The sequence below is a fragment of the Aegilops tauschii genome, chromosome 6 (genome assembly GCF_002575655.3).
Source record: "Aegilops tauschii subsp. strangulata cultivar AL8/78 chromosome 6, Aet v6.0, whole genome shotgun sequence".
Taxonomy (NCBI): Eukaryota; Viridiplantae; Streptophyta; class Magnoliopsida; order Poales; family Poaceae; genus Aegilops; species Aegilops tauschii.
In genome coordinates this window covers 9,459,279-9,479,791 of record NC_053040.3, presented here as the reverse complement: position 1 = coordinate 9,479,791, position 20,513 = coordinate 9,459,279, and the positions used below count along the sequence as shown (strand labels likewise).

The 20,513-nt window shown below is 42.5% G+C and overlaps 1 protein-coding gene across 4 annotated transcripts; it reads right to left on the bottom strand.

Annotated features, from left to right (window-relative positions):
- Positions 1 to 14,341: 14,341 nt before the first annotated feature.
- On the bottom strand, positions 14,342 to 18,299 carry LOC109756121 (histidine-containing phosphotransfer protein 1-like). Of its 4 annotated transcripts, none has more exons than XM_073500784.1 (6): positions 18,170 to 18,299; positions 17,923 to 18,053; positions 17,784 to 17,811; positions 15,888 to 15,959; positions 15,088 to 15,161; positions 14,342 to 14,638 (listed from the first exon to the last, which is right to left on the bottom strand). In XM_073500784.1, the coding sequence occupies exons 1-5, from the start codon at positions 18,224 to 18,226 to the stop codon at positions 15,129 to 15,131; spliced, it is 321 nt and encodes a 106-aa protein (XP_073356885.1). In that variant the 5' UTR covers positions 18,227 to 18,299; the 3' UTR covers positions 14,342 to 14,638; positions 15,088 to 15,128. The 4 variants fall into 4 exon arrangements, with proteins under 4 accessions (XP_073356885.1, XP_073356886.1, XP_073356883.1 ...); XM_073500785.1 differs by having other exon boundaries at positions 14,342 to 14,635; XM_073500782.1 differs by lacking the exon at positions 17,784 to 17,811.
- Positions 18,300 to 20,513: the final 2,214 nt, after the last annotated feature.

Below are 20,513 nucleotides of genomic sequence, written 5' to 3'. Positions count from 1 at the left end.
GCAGCCGCTGGTGGATGCTTTGCACCATTCTTGGTACTTTCCGAGGTTGACATACGACCGGGATCTGCAGAGAAATTTCTTGATGAAAGTTTGGTTGCACTATTGCCTGCATGACTTTCCCGGCTATGCTCTATTCTGCGGATGGTGTACAAGTGGGAAGATGCCATGCCCAGTGTGCATGCAGGCTCTGCGAATGATTTGGCTGAGTAAGGGTGGCAAGTATGTAGCCTTTGACCTGCATCGACAGTTCCTCCCTCCAGACCATCCAGACAGGAAAGACAAGAAGAACTTCACGAAAGGCCGGGTTGTTCATGAAGTAATCGAGATTCCAACATTTTCGGGGGCAGATGTTCTTGCTCAGCTAAAAGCTCTCAAGCCTAAAGTCAAAGGCAAAGCCAAAGCCAAAGGCTTCGAGGGATATGGTGAGACGCACAACTGGACTCACATTACCCCCTTCTTGCAGCTTCCCTATTTCAAGGACCTCAAACTTCCTTACAATATTGATGTGATGCACACCGAAAAGAATGTGGCAGAGTCCCTTTTCCACACGATCCTCAACATTCCTAATAAGACGAAGGATAACGTTAAAGCTAGAGCCGATCAACAGAGAATTTGTGATAGACCACGCCTGAACATGAAGCCTCCCACAGGCGGTCGAAAAAACTGGTTCAAGCCAGATGCTGACTTTGTCCTTAAACCGCCCGAAAAAAAGTAAGTACTTATCTGGCTGAAACAAATTTTGAAGTTCACCGATGGTTATGCGCATCGAATATAAGTAAGGGAGTCAATCTTTCAACGGGCAAAGTGACCGGCCTGAAGAGTCATGACTACCATGTATGGATTGAGCGGATAATGCCGGTGATGGTTCGAGGCTATGTCCCCGAGCATGTCTGGCGAGTGCTTGCCGAGCTTAGCCATTTCTTCCGAGAAGTAAGTAAAGAGGTGATTGAAAAATTGCATAAGAAGGCATCGGAGTTGATAGTCAAGCTAGAGAAGATCTTTCCGCCAGGCTTCTTTATTCCGATGACACATCTCATTCTGCACCTCGCGAATGAGGTATTGTTGGGGGGGGGGGGCTGTGCAGAATCGCTGGCAGTACGGCCCTGAGAGACAGAACAAGCATCTCCGACGGAAATGTGGAAACAAAGCTAAGATTGAAGCTTCCATAGCTGAGGCAGTTATTCTAGAGGAGGTGTCAGACCTCAGGACATCATACTATCCAGACCACGTTCCCCATCTGCATAACAAGGTGCCTCGATACAATATAGAAGAGCCCAAGTATCAACCCAGGCTCCATCTATTCAACGCGCAAGGTGGGAGGGCTGGGGCCTCAAAATCTTATAACATGCCACGACAAGAGTGGGAGGACGTCATGTTCTATATCTTGCACAACATCAAGGAAGTTGAGGAAGTGTGGATGAGGTAATACCACTACACCATTCCTTTATGTCTTCCACATCATCATGTTCCATGTTCACTTAGTCCCGGTCTAACACTGCTTTTCTTTTTTTAGTGATTTCGTTCAAGAGGAATGGACGGGAATGAATCCTCCTACCGAGGCGGAGGCACTTACTCTTCTCCGTCATGGAAACCCTGGACGTAAAAATTTTGTTGCTTGGTTCATGGAGAAAGTAATTTTCCACACTCCCCTATTAAATACCTAGTTCAACATTTATTAGTCAACCGAACTAATGCACGCAACAATTTCAATTATACTTGTAGGGAAAAGATCCGAACATATCTATGGATGATGAATTGAGATGGGTTTCCATGGTTTTTGACCCTGCCGTCATGACATGTAAAAAGTATGATGTGAATGGGTATCGCTTCCATACAGAGGAGCACCAAAACAGCCGGCCCGATCCCAAAACTATAAATACCGGAGTGTACACCCCCGGTCAAAATTCAGTAGACTACTACGGAAGGGTACAAAATATATACGAGGTTAAATTCCGCTAGGGGCGTCAGACCCTAAGTCTGCCTGTGTTCAAATGCCGATGGTTCGATCCACGGGAGGGGGTAAAACATACGCCTTCCATTGGTTTGGTCGAAGTTAAACCATCAACCGTCTATGCCGGAGCCGATCTCTTCATTGCGGCTACCCAAGCTACACAAGTATTCCCAACGGCCTCATCACCGTCTTGCTGAAGTTATACTGGTCGGGGTTGTACTGTCCGGATCCAGTCAGGCACTCGGACCGTCGGGTTTTGGCCACGAGCTGGGACCACTGGGAAGCGGCCCTCCACGCGGACCATGAGACCCATGCCAAGGCCGTGATCACTACTTTCTGGGTGAGTTCTCTTCAGAAGCACAAGTCCATTCTAGTTTCATGAATGATTTAACTCATGGCTTCTTCCATTCTTGTTTCATGCATGATTGTAGAAATTCTATCGAGTTCTTCCGGAGCACAGGGCCAGAGCGGACCAGATCGTGCTGCGCCAATGCAAGAAGAAGGCCCGCCAGATGTAGTACGAGGTGCGCTATGTGGCCATCTTGACATACTACCACGACTATCTTGGTGTGAAGATGACCAAGGAAGAAGCGCGGAGGATGGGCCTTACCTTGGAGAGGGACGAGTTCTTGGCGGTAAGTATAGAAGATTTTTCATTATGCTTTCATTACCTTGTGGTACATTTCACCGTTTCGTGTTGACATGCCATTATGCTTTTATTATGTAGGTGTGTCCAAATTGGTGTTATGGAAAAGACGAGTCCTGGGAGGCATTGGTGGATCTTTGGTGTGATGAGGCTGGAGCCTGGGCGGCTATGAGAATCAAAAACAAGGCTAACCGAGGGAAGGAGGGAGTACATGCTCAGGGAACCGAAACCACTATCTCCACAAGGCAGTTAATGTATGACTAACCCCATTAAACATTCTTCTTCTTCTATTTACCATCACTTTCTTATGTATGACTAACCTCTGTTTGGTGGTGCAGCAGGAGAAACTGAAGCGGCCGCTCTCAGACATGCAGGCGTGGGAGATCGCCCATACGCGGAAGGACCCCAAGCCTAGCGAGCCCAAGTACTACGGCAAGAAGACCGCGGGGAGGAAGAAGGCCTACTCCGAAGGGTATTTGAAGTTACATCCTGACACACCTGACCCCATTGCGGCGGATCTGGACGAGAGGGTGGTGGTGGGCATGGGGCCCAAGGAGCACGGTCGGGAGGCGGTTCTCGATGTTGTGATCACTCCTACTATCTCCTACACACAGCTCCGTCGGATCGACCCGAGCCTGAGCCAGCGCACGAGCCAGCCAGTGACCAGTGCACAGTCACAGTCCCTCTTTCAGGAGCAACAATCTATAAGTATTTTCCCTCTTATCTTCATTGCTCACTTTATTTTCCGCATTTAGTAGTTTTATGAGTTCCATCATGTCATACCGTAGGCCTACCTGGAGTACACACGCCAGGAGACCATGGCATGGCATGAGAGGCTTTATGAACACCAGGTGCAGAGGGATCACCAGATGCAGCAGGCTTTTCAGGAAATGGCGGCCGGCAGGTGTCCTCAGTTGCAGCCAGCACAATGTCCTCCAGCACAACCAGTGCTGCTGACCTTTGAGGAGTTTGTGGCACAGAATGCTGGCCCCTCGCCGGTTAGTTCATCCCCAATCTATTCACCCAAAGCATGTCATGCCTTTCAACACAGTCATATATCCCGTTAATATGTCTTTTCAACATCTAGGGAACAGGTGGATCTACCGTTGGCAGTGGTCTTCGCAGCACTCCCGAGACACGGAGCCCAACCACTCCGATCCACGGAGGCGGAGGCGGAGGTGGAGGCGGTCTTGGCGGTAGCGCTACCGCTAGCAGTGACGACCTGGGCTTCGGCGGTCTTGGCGGTGACGACCTCCGCGGTGCTCGACGTCCTGGCGCTTAAGCCTTTGGGTCACATTGTGGCGGTCTTGGTGGTGATGATACTTATATGCTAGTGATGTTTCTTATTGTTGTTTGTGAGATTCTTATATGCTTTGGTGGTGATGATACTTATATGTTTATACTTTGCGATGCTTCTTATGATGTGTGATGATGAATTTATTGTGTGATGCTGCTCCTTATTGTTATGTGATGCATATATTGTTGTATGATCCTTATATATGCTGTATATATTCAAATGAATTGAGCTGAAACAAAACAGGAAAAAGAAAAAAAGTAGACAGAAACTATGCCGACGGCTAGGCCGTCGGCATAGAGCTGGCGTGAGCTCCCAGTGGCTGACACGTGGCAGGTCTATGCCGACGGCCAGGCCGTCGGCATTGCCCTGCCCCAGGAGAGCCCAGTTGCTGCCACGTGGCAGGCCTATGCCGACAGCTAGGCCGTCGGCATAGACCTGCCCCAGGGGTGACACCTGCTCGCCACGTGGCAGGCCTATGCCGACGGCCTGGCCGTCGGCATAGTTTCAAACTAAGCCGACGGCCAGGCCGTCGGCATAGGCCTGCCACGTGGCGAGCAGGCGTTGGTCAGCACTTGACGGCGGCCGCCGTTAGGAGGTAACGTTGCCGACGGCCAGGGCCGTCGGCATAGATGTACGGACACCCGGGCTACGCCGACGGATATGTTGCCGACGGCCCTATGCCGACGGAGGCCGTCGGCATAGGCCTGTCCCGACGGCCAGTCAGGGCTATGCCGACGGCCCTGGCCGTCGGCATAGGGTGCGATTCCGGTAGTGCTCGACACTTTTCTTCCTCTTTAGTGGAGTCGTCTCAGGGGAGTTCGAGATCTCCAGCGGCGTGGTTGGGCTTGTCATCAACTTGGATCCAGCCACTACTTCTTGGTGGGGAGGCAGAACCATCTTCACCCCCAGCTCTGTCTTTCTGCGTTGTCGGGTCTTTGAACAGCATCTCTCGCAGGGCAGCCTTTTTGCCCAAAGACGTAAGGTTCATCCCACTCCCAGCCTGAAAGGGGTCTGAATCACCTGAGTAATCAAGTGGGATAATCTCTCCATTTTTGTCAAGTGATCCCCCTTGTAGAGGATCATCCATCTCCTGATATTCACCTGTATCATACACCAGATTGCATTCATGTCAGTCCGTTTAGCATTATTGAAGACATGGGCGTTTCTAATTTTCCAGATGCTCCACAATGCACTGGCACAGACAGAATTAGTGGCGGCATGATTTTTACTAGCAGGCCAATATCTAGCAATGGAAAAGAAATTCCCCCCAGGGTAATACCCAGGAAGTCAGAAATATGCTGCCAAACAATCCTAGCGACAACACACTCAAAAAATAAATGGCTAACAGTTTCATGCTCTGTGCGAAAGACACACTCAGGGGGTTTTTCAATCCCTCTTTTCTTAAGGTTATCTTTTGTCATGAGTTTATTATGCGACAGTAGCCATAGGAAAACTTGAACTCTAGGTGGCACCACAATGGACCATATGGAGGGAATGAATACCGGTTGTACCCCTCTAAAGTTAATAATACTATAAAGGGAACCAGTAGTGTATTTTCCTTTCGCCTCATATTGCCAAATGAGTGCATCCTCTTTATCCATATAAGACACCCCCTGATGATTTGCTGTAGAAAATACCATTCTTCCATCATGGTAGGGTTAAAATTTCTTCTAAAAGTTAGTTTGATAGCGTGACCATCCCACACTTGGGAAATAGTGTTGGGGAACGCAGTAATTTCAAAAAAATTCCTACGATCACGCAAAATCTATCTAGGAGAAGCATAGCAACGAGCGGGGAGAGTGTGTCCACGTACCCTCGTAGACCGACAGCGGAAGCGTTTTATCAATGCGGTTGATGTAGTCGTACGTCTTCACGATCCGACCGATCCTAGCACCGAACGTACGGCACCTCCATGTTCAGCACACGTTCAGCTCGATGACGTCCCTCGTACTCTTGATCCAGTTGAGGCCGAGGGAGAGTTTCGTCAGCATGACGGCGTGACGACGATGATGATGAAGTTACCGCCGCAGGGCTTCGCCTAAGCACTACGACGATATGACCGAGGTGTGTAACTGTGGAGGGGGGCACCACACCCGGCTAAAAGATCAACTTATGTGTTCTAGGGTGCCCCCCTCCCCACGTATATAAAGGAGGGATGGGCAGGCCGGCCGGCAACGATTGTCTATTGATTTCTTGATATTGATGAGGAAAGCTACACCACTTTTCTCATTTGCTGGGACAGCTGAGAAATGATAACTTCACAATGTGCCTAGTGAAAAAATACTGAAATTCTTGCAAGGAACCACCTACTAAATAGCATTTTTAGTGCATCGAAGATTCGCCTGATCTCGTAATATCTCTATTCCAACATGTGGTGTCTACATGACATGAGGATGGAAAATTTCAAAACCGTGCCATCCAGGAATGGAAAGTATCAGTTTCATCAGGAGCTAGCAATGACCAGAGGAACGAAAGATCACTTTGATGTGGTTGTAGTTTAGACTATCTTGTGCTAAATCCCAGTACGTGGCACCATACCTGTCCATGTTCAAACCAAGCCCCTGTTTATTTAGACTCATCGATTTATAGTCCTGTTCAACAGTTCAGTTGGTATACAATCATGCTGAGTTTGATCTGGAAACAGAGGCAGTACTACATCATCCTCCAGTTGGTGCTGCTCTCCTGGTCGTCCTCACGGCCGCGGTGGTCTTTCCGTCACTGCTCCATAGAGATAATTGTAATGATCTTAGGGATTAATTCAGGAGCTGTATTTCATTATCAACTTTCAGCACATTGCCTTCATGCAGTAAGTTCACTAGTGAAGTTTATTTATCTACTCTAGATGGATATGCATAAATGTTGGAGAAATAAATTGCAGAAATAAGAATGATGCTAATCAACTAGCATTTCCACTTGGATTTCATCACCGTGCCTTCAATACATTAGATACTAAATGTACGCTTTACACTTCAATGTAAAACAGTTTCATACGTTGACACTGTAAAAATGACATTTCCCTTTTGGTGAACCTGTATGAAAATATGCCTATTTTAATAGACTAAATTGGACATTTATGAAAACAACAGGAGAATCAAAATCCTACAATCACTGATGTATTTAAGATAAGAAAGTGATTTCTCATCATAATTAGTTAAGACCAGTCCCAACGTTCTGAAAACATAAAAGAACTCTTGTCATACATATGCTGCTATGATAATGGAAAATGTTGATACTCTTCTCTGTATAATAGTTGTGGCTATGAAGAGACTGAAGTGTAATCGTAAATAAAAGTTTAGCCTATTAGCTGCTGGCAACTTTCTGGGTATAATAAGTTTCAGAGTAAACACATGAAGTTTGAAAGGTTCATGGCTAACGTTCAGCTCTGATTGAAATTCAGAGTTCAGACTTCAGAGTACAAAATTTAAATACCGCCTACTTTTTACATGCATGAGTGACTTGTTCAGATTGTTTACATCCAAGTGAAGATGCACCAAAATGTAGAAAATTGATTAAAGCACCAGATGCTGCTAGTTTATTCAAAGCTATAGTACAATACTAGAAGGATTACTTAACTTGCAAGATTCAAAAAAGAGAAAAGTAGGAGCTTCCCTGAATAAAACTCACACCATCATCAGGCCATACTTGTCACTAAAGCTTAAGGGCATCGTCAACTTAACAGAGCCTTCAGAATCATGTATAGTACAGCAAAGCCATTGCCGCTATGGTTCCTCTTGTTTCCTGGAAGAAGAAAAACCACCACCTACATGCGGTTTCAGCACATCTTCACCTGGAAGAAAGAAAGCACCATCCACATTCAGTAAATCAGTATGCTCCTATTGCCCAGCCACTTTTTGCTTGAGGAAGAACTCCACATCTTCTCACCTGGTGGTAAGTCACTTCATCCATCGACCTGTTCACCTTGCCTACATTTCATTAATCTTGATTCTATAATTTCAACAAGCACCAACTCCTACAAATGTGCACTATCTCTTTGCCCGTAATAGCATGGACCATCTCCTTTGTCTTGCTGCAAGCACACACTTGAGATATCATTTCTTCCAACTTCTACAGCCTCACAACAGGAACAAGCAAATGTGCACTATCCTCACATAAGTTGGTTCATACACTGAGGCACGTAGTAATCCCTATGTTTGAATTTCTGCAAGATTCTATACAACATGGCATCCCATCTGGCTTTTTTCTTTCCGTACTCCAACTTCCTAGATATTAATTTGTAAAACAAATGGTACATAATACCCACTTTACTACCGTAAAAAAAATATGCCAAGGGATGACGATGCCCACATTATCTATATAGAAAGTGCTAATATGGAATAAAAGCTAAATGATATGGCAGAAATTAACATGGTAATGTCATAACCCTTTTCAAGGTTACCATAACATAAGTTCCCTTATTGTATGAAATGCCATCTGCTTTTTAGCAGCATATACATACAAGCATCAATTCGCTCTTACGAATAGTCGAATACCAGAGCATTCGAAACATCTGTTACATAGTGATATACAAGTAGGGTATGAATACAAATGCTACTTGCCCCTATTACTCAGCCATTTAGTAGGCCATCAGAAAATACATGAGACAAGTAAACAAAAAATTAAACTAATAAAATTACTAGTAAACAGTGACATGCTTTCAGAACAGTTAATATCTTATAAACAAAGCTACTACAAGAGGACAAAGATTTTCAGCTTAGAAGAACAAGAGCAAAGAAACCAACAAACTAGATCAAAACTGCATCCTCCACAGTGGCCAACAAATCCAAAATTGTTTCCCAGAGAAAAAGAAGTCCAAAATTTTCATCCGAAGGATAGTTTGAGACTTGTTATCATCTTCATGGCCAGAATGAGAACATTCTTTCATGGAAAGATAGATTGAGGATTGCATTGAAAACTACAATGGCCATTTCAGAATGTAAAGAGAAGAGTGTGCATAAATACTACTCACAGATACTTCAGAGCAGTTGTAGGATGCCATGATCTCACTCTCTTGGTTACAAGATGCATGTCAATATGAAATGACAAAGTACAAGTTCATAGCAATGCAATGTTTTCTTCTCTACTAAATGGCATAATGAACACACCCATTTTCATACCAGTCTTGACTCATGTAAAACCATTCTTGGTTCATCTCCCCTGTTAAAAATATAAGTTTCATCCCGAATTAGCACTACCAAATGAGCATGTAACAGACATACTATAATTTATAGATAGCAGCCAACCACCATTCAGTTAGGCCAACAACACTGAATCATGGCGCAGCCGCGGAGAAGGTAGGAGATGGCATCGGCGTCGGCGGCGGCGAGGGAATGGGGAAAGCAAGTGCAACGGGAAATCGATGCAAAACAGTTTTCTTTCCTCAAGTTGTGCAAAATGCGTAGGAACACATGGTGGTACAAAATTCTGGATGGAAGCAAAGTTGTTCACGGAGGGAGTAGCATTTTTAGTGCATCGAAGATTCGCCTGATCTCGTAATTATCTCTATTCCAACATGACATGAGGATGGAAAATTTTAAAACCGTGCCATCAAGGAATGGAAAGTATCAGTTTCATCAGGAGCTAGCAACGACCAGAGGAACGAAAGAGCACTTTGATGTGGTTGTAGTTTGGACTATCTTGTGCTGAATCCCCGTACGTGGCACCATACCTGTCCATGTTCAAACCCAGCCCCTGTTTATTTAGACTCATCGATTTATAGTCCTGTTCAATCCCCTGAATCTCTCATCATTAGGCTCTCCTCTTCGTGTAAAAGTTCAGTTGGTATACAACCTTGCTGAGTTTGATCTGGAAACAGAAGCAGTACTACATCATCCTCCAGTTGGTGCTGCTCTCCTGGTCGTCCTCACGGCCGCGGTGGTCTTCCCGTCTCTGCTCCATAGAGAAAATTGTTATAATTTTCAGGATTAATTCAGTAGCTGTATTTTATTATCAACTTTCAGCACATTGCCTTCATGCAGTAAGTTCACTAGAGAAGTTTATTTATCTACTCTAAATGGATATGCATAAATGTTGGAGAAATAAATTGCAGAAATAAGAATGATGCTAATTAACTAGCATTGCACTTGGATTTCATCACCGTGCCTTCAATACATTAGATACTAAATGCACGCTTTACACTTCAATGTAAAACAGTTTTATCCGCTGACACTGTAAAAATGACACTTCCATTTTGGTGAACCTGTATGAAAATATGCCTATTTTAATAGACTAAATTGGACATTTATGAAAACGACAGGAGAATCAAAATCCTCTAATCACTGATGTATTTAAGATAAGAAAGTGATTTCTCATCATAATTAGTTAAGCCCAGTCCCAACGTTCTGAAAACATAAGATCTCTTGTCATACATATGCTGCTATGATAATGGAAAATGTTGATACTCTTCTCAGTATAATAGTTGTGGCTCTGAAGAGACTGGAGTGAAATCGTAAATAAAAGTTTAGCCTATTAGCTGCTGGCAACTTTCTGCTCAGATTCAAGTTAACTTGGGCTCCTAAAAGATTTCTAAATGCTTACTATAGGTTCACACTTGAATTGGGTATAATAAGTTTCAGAGTTCACACATGAAGTTTGAAAGATTCATGGCTAGCGTTCAGCTCTGATTCAAATTCAGACTTCAGACTTCAGAGTACAAAATTTACATACCGCCTTCTGTTTACATGCATGCATGACTCGTTCAGATTGTTTACATCCAAGTGAAGATGCAACAAAATGTAGAAAATTGATTAAAGCACAAGATGCTGCTAGTTTATTCAAAGCTATAGTACAATACTAGAAGGATTACTTAACTTGCAAAATGCAAAAAAGAGAAAAGTAGGAGCTTCCCTGAATAAAACTAATCCATTGTCAGGCCATACTTGTTGCTGAAGCTTCAGGGCGTCATCAACTAACAGAGACTTCAGAATCATGTATAGCACAGCAAAGCCATAGCTGCCATGTTTCGTCTTGTTTCCCGGAAGAAGAAAAAAAACATCATGTACATCCCGGCGGCAGGAAGACGAATAAGGCGTGACATCTGCGGCGGCAGTGTCGGCGGCGACGCTATAGGAGAAAGCCCCCCGCCGATCCCATCGCTTCCGGACTTGCATCCTAAGGTATGAATCGCCCGAATCTCAACTTACTTTGATTCATAGCCTGCACTTCCTACTTAGATTTGTTTAGTCATCATCGATTTAGGTTTCCCTAATGCATGCAATTCAATTTAGAATTTTTCATCATCCATGGTCACTTCACTAGTTTATGGGGGACCCAGTTTATGGACGTTTATGATCGCTTGCCATAACATGTACAAGGAGCAAAGTTTAAAATTCCACGCAAGATTTCGTACTGGGTTTTGCTTGCATTTTTGTTTTTCCTTTCAGATTTTTATTCATCTGAATTGTGATGCAGGAAGACATGGCGGATGTAAGTCATGAGTCAATGATGGAGTACTATCATATTGCCAACAAGATGTTTAATAGTGAGGATGAAGGTTATAGATTCTATAACAAATATGGTCTTGAGAAAGGTTTTAGTGTCCGGAGAAGCTATGTCGAGTGGGACGGATCCAACTGCCATATAATTTTAAGGAAATTTATGTCCAGTCGTGAAGGGGTTCGTGAAGAGAAGCACATGAAGAGGAAGATGGAAGATAGAAAGAGGAGGCCACGGAGTATAACTCGTGTAGGGTGTAAAGCTAAATTGGTGATTGCAAGACAGGAGGAAACAGGTCAGTGGTTTGTGAAGGATTTCATCGATGAACACAACCATCCCCTAGCCCCACGGGATCTGTCGTGTCTTTTGCGTTCACACAGAAGAATTAGCGATGAGCAGAAAGCGGACATTGCAGATATGGAAAAATCAGGGATCAGAAAACACCATATTATGGATATTATGTGCATGCAATACGGTGATATGATGAGGTTGGATGCATTATGAGGGACATTTACAATTTCTGCCATGCTAACAAGCACGAATCAATTGCTTCCGGGGATGCTCAAACGGTGATCAGTCACATGGTGGCGAGGTAAGAGCGAGATTCAGATTTTTTCTTTAGGTACTTGGTCGATGAAGCTGGCCATCTGAACAGACTATTCTGGTGTGATAGTTAATCGGCGGGCGCGTCAGCGCCGTTAGATAGAATATTCTTTGCCGTCCACTAGCTGACGGCAACTTTGCCGTCAGCTAGCCGACGGCAAAGAACTGGCTAACGGCAAGAGCTAGTTTGCCATCTGCTAGCCGACGATAAAGAACTGGCTGACGGCGAAGGCGCAGTTTGCCGTCTGTTTTTCATAAGCGGACGACAAAGAAGGTCTTTGCCGCGGACGGCAAAGAACTGGCTGACAGCAAATTATCTGATTCCAGTAGTGCATAATGGAAAACCAATTGATCTTGCATGTATGGATGTAGCGTGAGTAATAGCCAATCCTATATGGAATTGAATGAGGTTCCATATATCTAGGGTTGACTATCATTGCTCAGTGACCGAGTTGTTAGTTTCCCGTATTCGTTAACACATTCAATCATAATATGCAAGCCGGCCCGCCCATACAATTACTTTGTTACGTAATTACATGACAAAATTTAAACACAACTGGAAGGACATGTACATCCCCCAAGTTGATTTTGATGTTAATGATAACATGATTGCTAATATAACCATGTGCATGAGTTCTTCACAATGCTTAGCACATTTTTTGAGAAGCACTCATGATAAGAGAAGGAGACAACTAAAGGTCGATTTACGTGATTTATCAAGTCAACAAGAACTCCATACTATAAAGAGGGGGGGGGGGGGGGGGGGGGGTGAGATACATACTAAATGTTTCTATGGTTTTTGTATCTTACATGTTATATTCATGTCATTTATACATAGTTTTTCCTATCAATTTCTATACTAACCTATTCATTAAGCGATGTAGTTTCTTGGGGCATGTATAGGGAGTGTGTGGGCACATGGCAGCTCCCCAGAAATGAATGTTCTGAGTTCTGACGCAAGCTTGTACTTCAAGTTTTGGAAGTACCATATTTTGCTTTCAGATTTTCCAGAGTTACGAATCTCCTGGTAAAACAGTATCAGGACTCACAAAATAGCATCCAGAAACTACTCCGTTGTGCATGCAGAAACAACATCCAAAAAACAATGGATTTGGGTATGAACATCTCAAGTTATGGCCCCTAAAAATTTGATTCCGATATGTTTTCTTCCATGGCAGAAAAGCAGGTAGTACGTTGTGAACCCCATCGTGTAATTTTTTTAATCCTTTTTCTAACTCGCCCAACTTTTTCTATGACACTAAAAATCATCAGTGAATATGCACATGCCTAATGACGATCAAATGTGTTGCCGAAAATCAGAGAACGTCACCAAAGTTGTCGAGGGCGCTGCCCCGAGAGGAAATCCGCTGGTGACTGTCTTTCCGTCACAGAGAATGATCTTATGCGGCGTTTTTTGTTCTGTCATAAGGATTTTCGTCATAGAAGCACACAGTTTGTAGTGAGCACAACGGTGGTGGCCTGGCTAGCAAGTCGACAATTGGTGTGCAGCGAGATGAGAGGAATCAAGTGGGGCAGGGTGCCTAGGTCTTCCAAGCGGAACCCACATCGCCTCGCGGCCTTTTCTCCTCAGAAGAGATGTGCAACCTACATGGACTCCTTGTGGACCGCCGGTCCGTTAACTAAATGGGCTGGAAAAGGCCCAGTTTACCGCAGGGTCCCCAAATTTTCTTCTGCAACGGGCAGCCCCTTAAGATAGTTGGGCCAGAAAATTTAACATGTGATGAAGGTGGAAATAAACAACTCTAACGACCGAGAAAGGCCTAATCACGACAACAAACGACCAGAAATGAAGAGTGTGTGAGAGGGCTCAGATTAGGATAGGTTTTACTATCCTAAAAATACAGCAAATCAATCAATCAACTACCATATATGAATAGACTGAATTTCGCAGAGAAAAAGAATTAAGATATAATTTCGTTGTCATCTTGTATGCTAACAGATAGCAAATAAGAAAATATTAAGGAAATCATTAGCTGTTGGTCGGCTGGCGAATAGGGGATTAATAGGGAATGGCAGTTAATCGGCCGATAAATCAGTTGATAAGCTACTCAGTGACCCACCGAGTAGGGATAATCAGCCACTTAACTGATTTATCAGCCAATATTTTTGAACAACGAAATAAAGTACTGAGTTGCGAACCACATCCATGCCTAAACGAAGACAGGAGTAGTTCAAAAGCCTACAAACCATGCAAGCAAAACATAATGTGCACAAAAATTAGCAGAGGAGATTATTTAGTTTACAAAATGTGGTGACTTGTTTGCCTCGTCTTAATGATATAAAATAAAATAGATAGATAAAATACGTTCTCCACAATATACCTCCACAGTCGATACACCGATCAACAAGGCACAAAGATTATATTGCAGCTGCATTTCTACGAGCAACAAACTGACGAGAAATAAGGCACCAGATTAACCACCAATAATCCACAGAACAACCACAGCTGAATTTTTAATTTGACCACTGAGAATTCCAAATGAAAGTGCGAACAATAACAAAGACATCGATACTGGTAGATGATTAGCTTGCCGCTAGGCAGCTACAGACCCCACATAAGCAAATGACTCCAAGCTATATAAGCTAGGTTGAGCATGGTTCCACGACTTCAAAGGTGTTGTACCATCAGAAACATGCAGTTCCAGCTTTATCGCTCAAGTCTACAGTTTAGGATGAAGGCTTGGACCTGCTGGTTAGTTGCGTAACCCATTAAGAAAAGCTTGCACTATAAGAAAATGAGTTTTACTAAGAACTACAGCCCAAACAGTTAAACACAGAGTATTTCCAAAGATGTCCATCATCCAGACAATAAAGCACGACATGAAGTGTATCAAATATCAATGATGGGATAAGTTGATGCAAAACTATAGTGACCTTTCGAGCTACATTGAAGCTAATATTCATATATAAAATATATGCAAAACCAGTTATCTATCAACAGTAGTCCCAAACACTACTCTAGACAACTCATTTTAGCACTGCAAATACTGCATTCATCTCATTAACAAGTTTTTCATTTGTTCGGTTCAATGTTTTTCATATCAAGCAAACTTTAGGATAAGAAGTGTCTCCTTGGCATTCCAGTTTTACGACTGTAATGCTACAAAGAGTTTAAGACGAGTTTTTTAAAAGTAGTACCTGAAGCATGTGGATTGAACATGCTGCACACATCATAGAAATCATTCCTCACAGAATCCAGTGAGTTCAGGCACCTACAAGGAAAACAGTACAGTAACCTGTGAAACTCCTTCCCATTTGCAGCTCACAAAAGAAACTTATAAATAATTAGCAGCTCATGAAAGAAACATGATAATAATTAATAACTACTAAAAATTCTCATCCCATTACAATTTGCCTCCATAGGTTTTTTTTCTCCGGTAGAATTATCTTAACAGTTTAAGAGGTCTTATGAATATCACCCCAGAGTCCTTGACTTACTTGCTTAACAAGATATACACTTGCGTCCATAGACAATAATCTAACAGAGACAATATCCAGAGAAGAAGACAAATCCTAGCTTCCCTTTTATAGCTCTAAACGCTATGATAATTAGGGCATTGCCGTCAATGCTGCAAAAAGAGAACCCAGCTTTTCGTTTCAATTTTTGTTTCTAAACATTCATGGAATAGTGTTCCTACATTTAATACAACATTATTAAAGGATATGATTAACTAGAAAATTGTGCTAGCGCAGTTATATTCCTAACCCAACAAGCTCAGTGGAGTCGCCCAAAACCTGTGTCTATAAAGGCTGAGTAAAATGAGTAGTTTACAAAGGCAATGAACATGCAATTGCATCAAAATATACTAACACTAATAATATGGAAATGTGTTGCAGTAGATGAGTAAAGCACACTAGGCCATCACAGTCAGTATGAGATTTGAGTAACAAAATGATCGAAAATACAATAGTGTGACATAATGATACAAGGTACTGACCCATCTCTGCTCTTCTCCTGACAACACTGATGGAACTGAATGCAACTGTTCTTCACTCTCTGAGCACCAATACTGCAATATGCAATAGCATACAATCAGAAAGACCCACAAAATCGCTTTAATGAATGAAAATGAACATCGCAGTTCTATCTCTTCACTTCACAATCCTAAGCGAATAGATGTAGCACTATTATTATCTGTACCTGAGTTAAGAAGTCAACTAAATACAACTATGAAAGCCCGGTGTAAGCAAAGCAATTTATTTCACCAGAGCATATGCAATATGAAACATTAATCCAGTAGGGAATATGTGTAGTTTATGTAATGAAAGTGCTAATCCAAGATAAATGACTTTAAATAAGCTAGATATTTTACATGTAAAGTGGTACCGACTCATTGGCTTACATCCTCTGATTCCATAAGAACCACACGTATAGACCAAAAACACACATGGACTTAACTTGATTAGGCAAGGGAACAGTTTGGGCATAATAATATTAGTTTCTAAGGATAATACTACCAATGTATATTAATAATCACACAAAGGGCTAAACTTGCAAAACTATCAACTAGTTCGAATGGGATAAGTTGACCTGAATACGTAAGATAACTCGAGTGTACAGAACCATCCAAGTAATGTGAATGCAGTGGAACATGTTTCTCCAATCTATGTCACAGAATGTTGTGACGATAAAAGAGAGTATGCAGTGGAACATGTTTCTCCGATCTATGTCACGGAATGTTGTGACGATAAAAGAGAGTATGATAATCCTCACCAAATTAATTATAAGAGACCCACGATGTGAAGTGCTACTCTTTGAGCCGCTTGATGTGTGCGGAACATATTGATAGATTTAAATTATTAAACATGACAATGGAGACATGTTTCTTCGATCTATGTCATGGAACATTGTGACCATAAAATACAATATGATAATCCTACCCAAATTAACTATAGGAGGCCCCACTTTAAAAAGGAGATGTGAAGTGCTATTTTTGAGCCGTTTGATGTCTGTGGAACATATGATTTTTTTTGTCGGATGTCGGAACTAATTATTAAACATGACAATGGCTGAATGGATTTTCTTAATCGGTTGGACCACTTTACACAGTACTCATTGAGCTGTCTGGTTTATGGGAAGCAGATCATATTTGTCAGATCCAAATCATCAAATGGTAACAATGGACAAACAATTTGTCGGATCTAAATAATATAGTAGTATAATGGCCAAACGGTTTGTCGGATGCATATCACACAACAGTACAGTGGCCTAACTGTTTGTCTGACCTAAATCATAAAAGAATATAGCAGACAAACTATTTGTCGAATGCAGATCATAGAACAATACAACGGCCAATCAGTTTGTCGTATCTAAATCACAAACATTACGACGACAAAATTGTTCGTCGTATCAAAATCTAAATGAGTATAACGGCCAAATGGATGTCACCTCTCCCCAAATAAATGGGAAGATCTACTTGTGAGCTGCCCAATGTGTATGGAACGGATAATTTTTGTCGGATCTACATGGTAAATCACTGCAACATGCCCAACAGATCTCAGCCCTCCGCATGTCGACCAGAAGTGGCACTAATACGAACGAACATCAATCTATACTCATTGAGTCGTCCAACCAATGCAGGAAATGGACCATCCTTGTCAGATCTACGACATAAAACACTATAATGATGAAACAGACCATAATTCTCCCCCAAGATGATTGGACGCCTTACCGTGTATCGAACAGCGAGCTAAACACCTAATTTGCACGTGAAGAACCGAAACAATCACGGTTCCTATACTATTGCACAATTACATACAAAGAGGACATGAAAGAAGAAGAAAAGAGCTCATCATGCACTGCTTCCCTTGAGTTCAAGCACAAAACGGCTCACCTTCTGATAGTCCACACATGGCTTGTCCCTGCAAAAACAGCAACCATATCCCCAAGCTAAAAATTAAACCAACCACTCTACACTAATGGTCGGATCACACAACATGGGTGGGCGAGCAAAGGAAAGGAAGCTTATGTACAGCAGCTTGGCGATCTCGCCGATGATACGCTCGCCATCCTCGGAGAAGAGCGTGACAACCTTGTCGATGAAGTCTGGGGCGCTCCCTTCCTGGAGCATCTGCAGCTCCTGGAACTGATCGTCCAGCAAACCCTAGCCCACCAAATAAACACAGAAAAAAAAAAAATCAAATTCCCAGACAAATATCGCGTTACCTATCCACCTCAATAAATTCCGCATAATTGGCACCAAAATAGTAAATAGCTTACCGCGGCGAACATGTTGGCCACGAGGGTGTTGAGCTGGTTCAACATCGGGGCCGCCATGGCTACCCACAGCAAGGAGACTAGATCTACCAAGGAGGAAGAAAGCTAAGCGAGGAGAGGACAGGGAGTGAATGGATGGAGATTGGGGTTGGTAGGTGCCATATATATAGGGGAGTTGGATTGCAAGTCTGCGGCCGTAGATGGCAATGGACGGCTACCATTCCTTCTCTTTATAGCTCTCATTTATTTTCTTTTTCGTCCTTTCTCATCTGAAAACTGCAACTTTTGATTATTTTCTAGATTGTTTTTTCTTATCATTTTGAATGCCTTACTTGATTCGACTGGTTAGACATAGTTTCTTTGGATACCTTTTATTTTTAGAAAGAAAAAAATCGCTAGATACCTCTTATGTTCCAGCTTTTACCCATCTGTTTACAACTAAGCGGCGTTTTTAGTAATGTAATTATTACATTACATTACTAGAGACCGAAAACGACAGCAGTACTCAACAAAGCTATAGAGGTTGGCAAACACTGGCAGATAGTTAACAATACTCTGGTCCAACTGTTGGATGTTGGAGCAAAGACCAGAGAGCCTTGCTGATTTTGTCTGGATGCAACAACTGAATAGCAGAGCTTTGGCTTTCGTATCAGGATCCATACGGTTGTATATAGACATATTTTAGAGTGTAGATTCACTCATTTTGCTCCGTATGTAGTCCGCATTAAAATCTCTAAAAAGACTTACATTTAGGAATGGAGGGAGTACTTTGCGAGCGCCACTGGTCGGTGTTTGCGTGTTGTGGTCGAGCCAAGCAAGCCTAGGAAGAAAGGAAGGAGTGAGTTTGCTTAGACTTAATTGGCCTTGGAGCCTTTTAGTCACTCCAGAAATCCAACGTGTTAGATTTTTGCCTTAAAACATTATTCAATTGTTGCTCAAAAAGAATTAATGATTTTTCCAGAACGCTGCGTATTACCTTTTGGCGCCAATTCATTCATTCGTTAACTCAAACGAAAAAAAATAACATTTCTAGCGATGAATGCTTACAAACTGATTCTTGTTAATTCTCAAAAGAGTTGTGATTCAAGTTAACAAGTAAGTCAGAGTTCACTAATTAATTAAGTCTGAAAGATGTAGAGTTGCGAGTGCAAAACTTATTATAGGGCACAAACTGATTGTTACGCACATGCATGACTCGTTCAATTGTACTCCCTCTGTAAACCAATATAAGGTTGTTTAGATTAGTGATCTAAACGATCTTATAGTAGTTTACAGAGGGAGTAAGATTTAATAAACGCTTACTATAGATAGCATCAATCACAATTGCCTTGGCTGTAATAAGTTCCAGAGCTCACCCATCAAGTCTGAAAATTTCAGTCTCGGAGCTAACTTTTCGGCTCTGGTTTAAATTCAGAGTTTTGAGTAGAAAAAGCATACCACATCGAATTGATTGTTCGCTCAACTTGTTTTGTTTGTTCAGAGCTGAGCTGACCATGGAATCCCGCAATGCAAAGCCCCAGAAGGAGCTTCTTCTCTGAACAAAGCCCCCACCAATGTCGTTTCAGGGCATCAGAATCACGCTTAGTGAGCATAGCAAAGGCCCAGCTGCCATGCTTCGCCGATTTCCTGGGACAAGACGAAGAAAGCACCATGAATCTTCTATATCCCGTATCAGCAAATCTTCTACAAACTGAGAAATGGCTTTCGTAGTATAGCACGAAAAATGAACATGTTGTCTGTCAGGCACTTGATGTGGCTGTAGTTTGGAATATCTTGTGCTGCTCTTCTCTCTGAATATTTAATTGAACCGAATCCCTGTACGTGGCACCATACCTGTCATGTTCAAACCCAACGCGACCCCTGTTCAATCCCCTGAATCTCTCATCATTAGGCTCGCCTCTTTGTGTAAACTTCAGTTGGTAAACAACCTTACAGAGTTTGCTCTGGAGTAGCGCGATCATTGGGCTCTCCTCTGTGATCATCCCCCAGTTGCTGCTCTTCTCATTCTCCTGATCCTCGCCGCGTCGATTGCTCATCATGGCCTCTTCTGTGAGTTTTTATCTCTGCTCCATATAGATTTTTGGGATTAATTCAGGAGCTGTATTTTATTATCAACTGTCAGCACATTGCCTTCATGCAGTAAGTTCACTTGTGAAGTTTATTTATCTACTCTAAATGAATATGCATTAAATGTTGGAGAAATAGATTCCAGAAAATAAGAATGATACAAATCAGCTAGCATTTGCACTTGGATTTCATCACATGCCCTCAATACATTTTTTAGATACTAAACATAGACTATGCACTTCAAGGTAAAGCAGTTTTATCCGCTGACAGTGACACTATA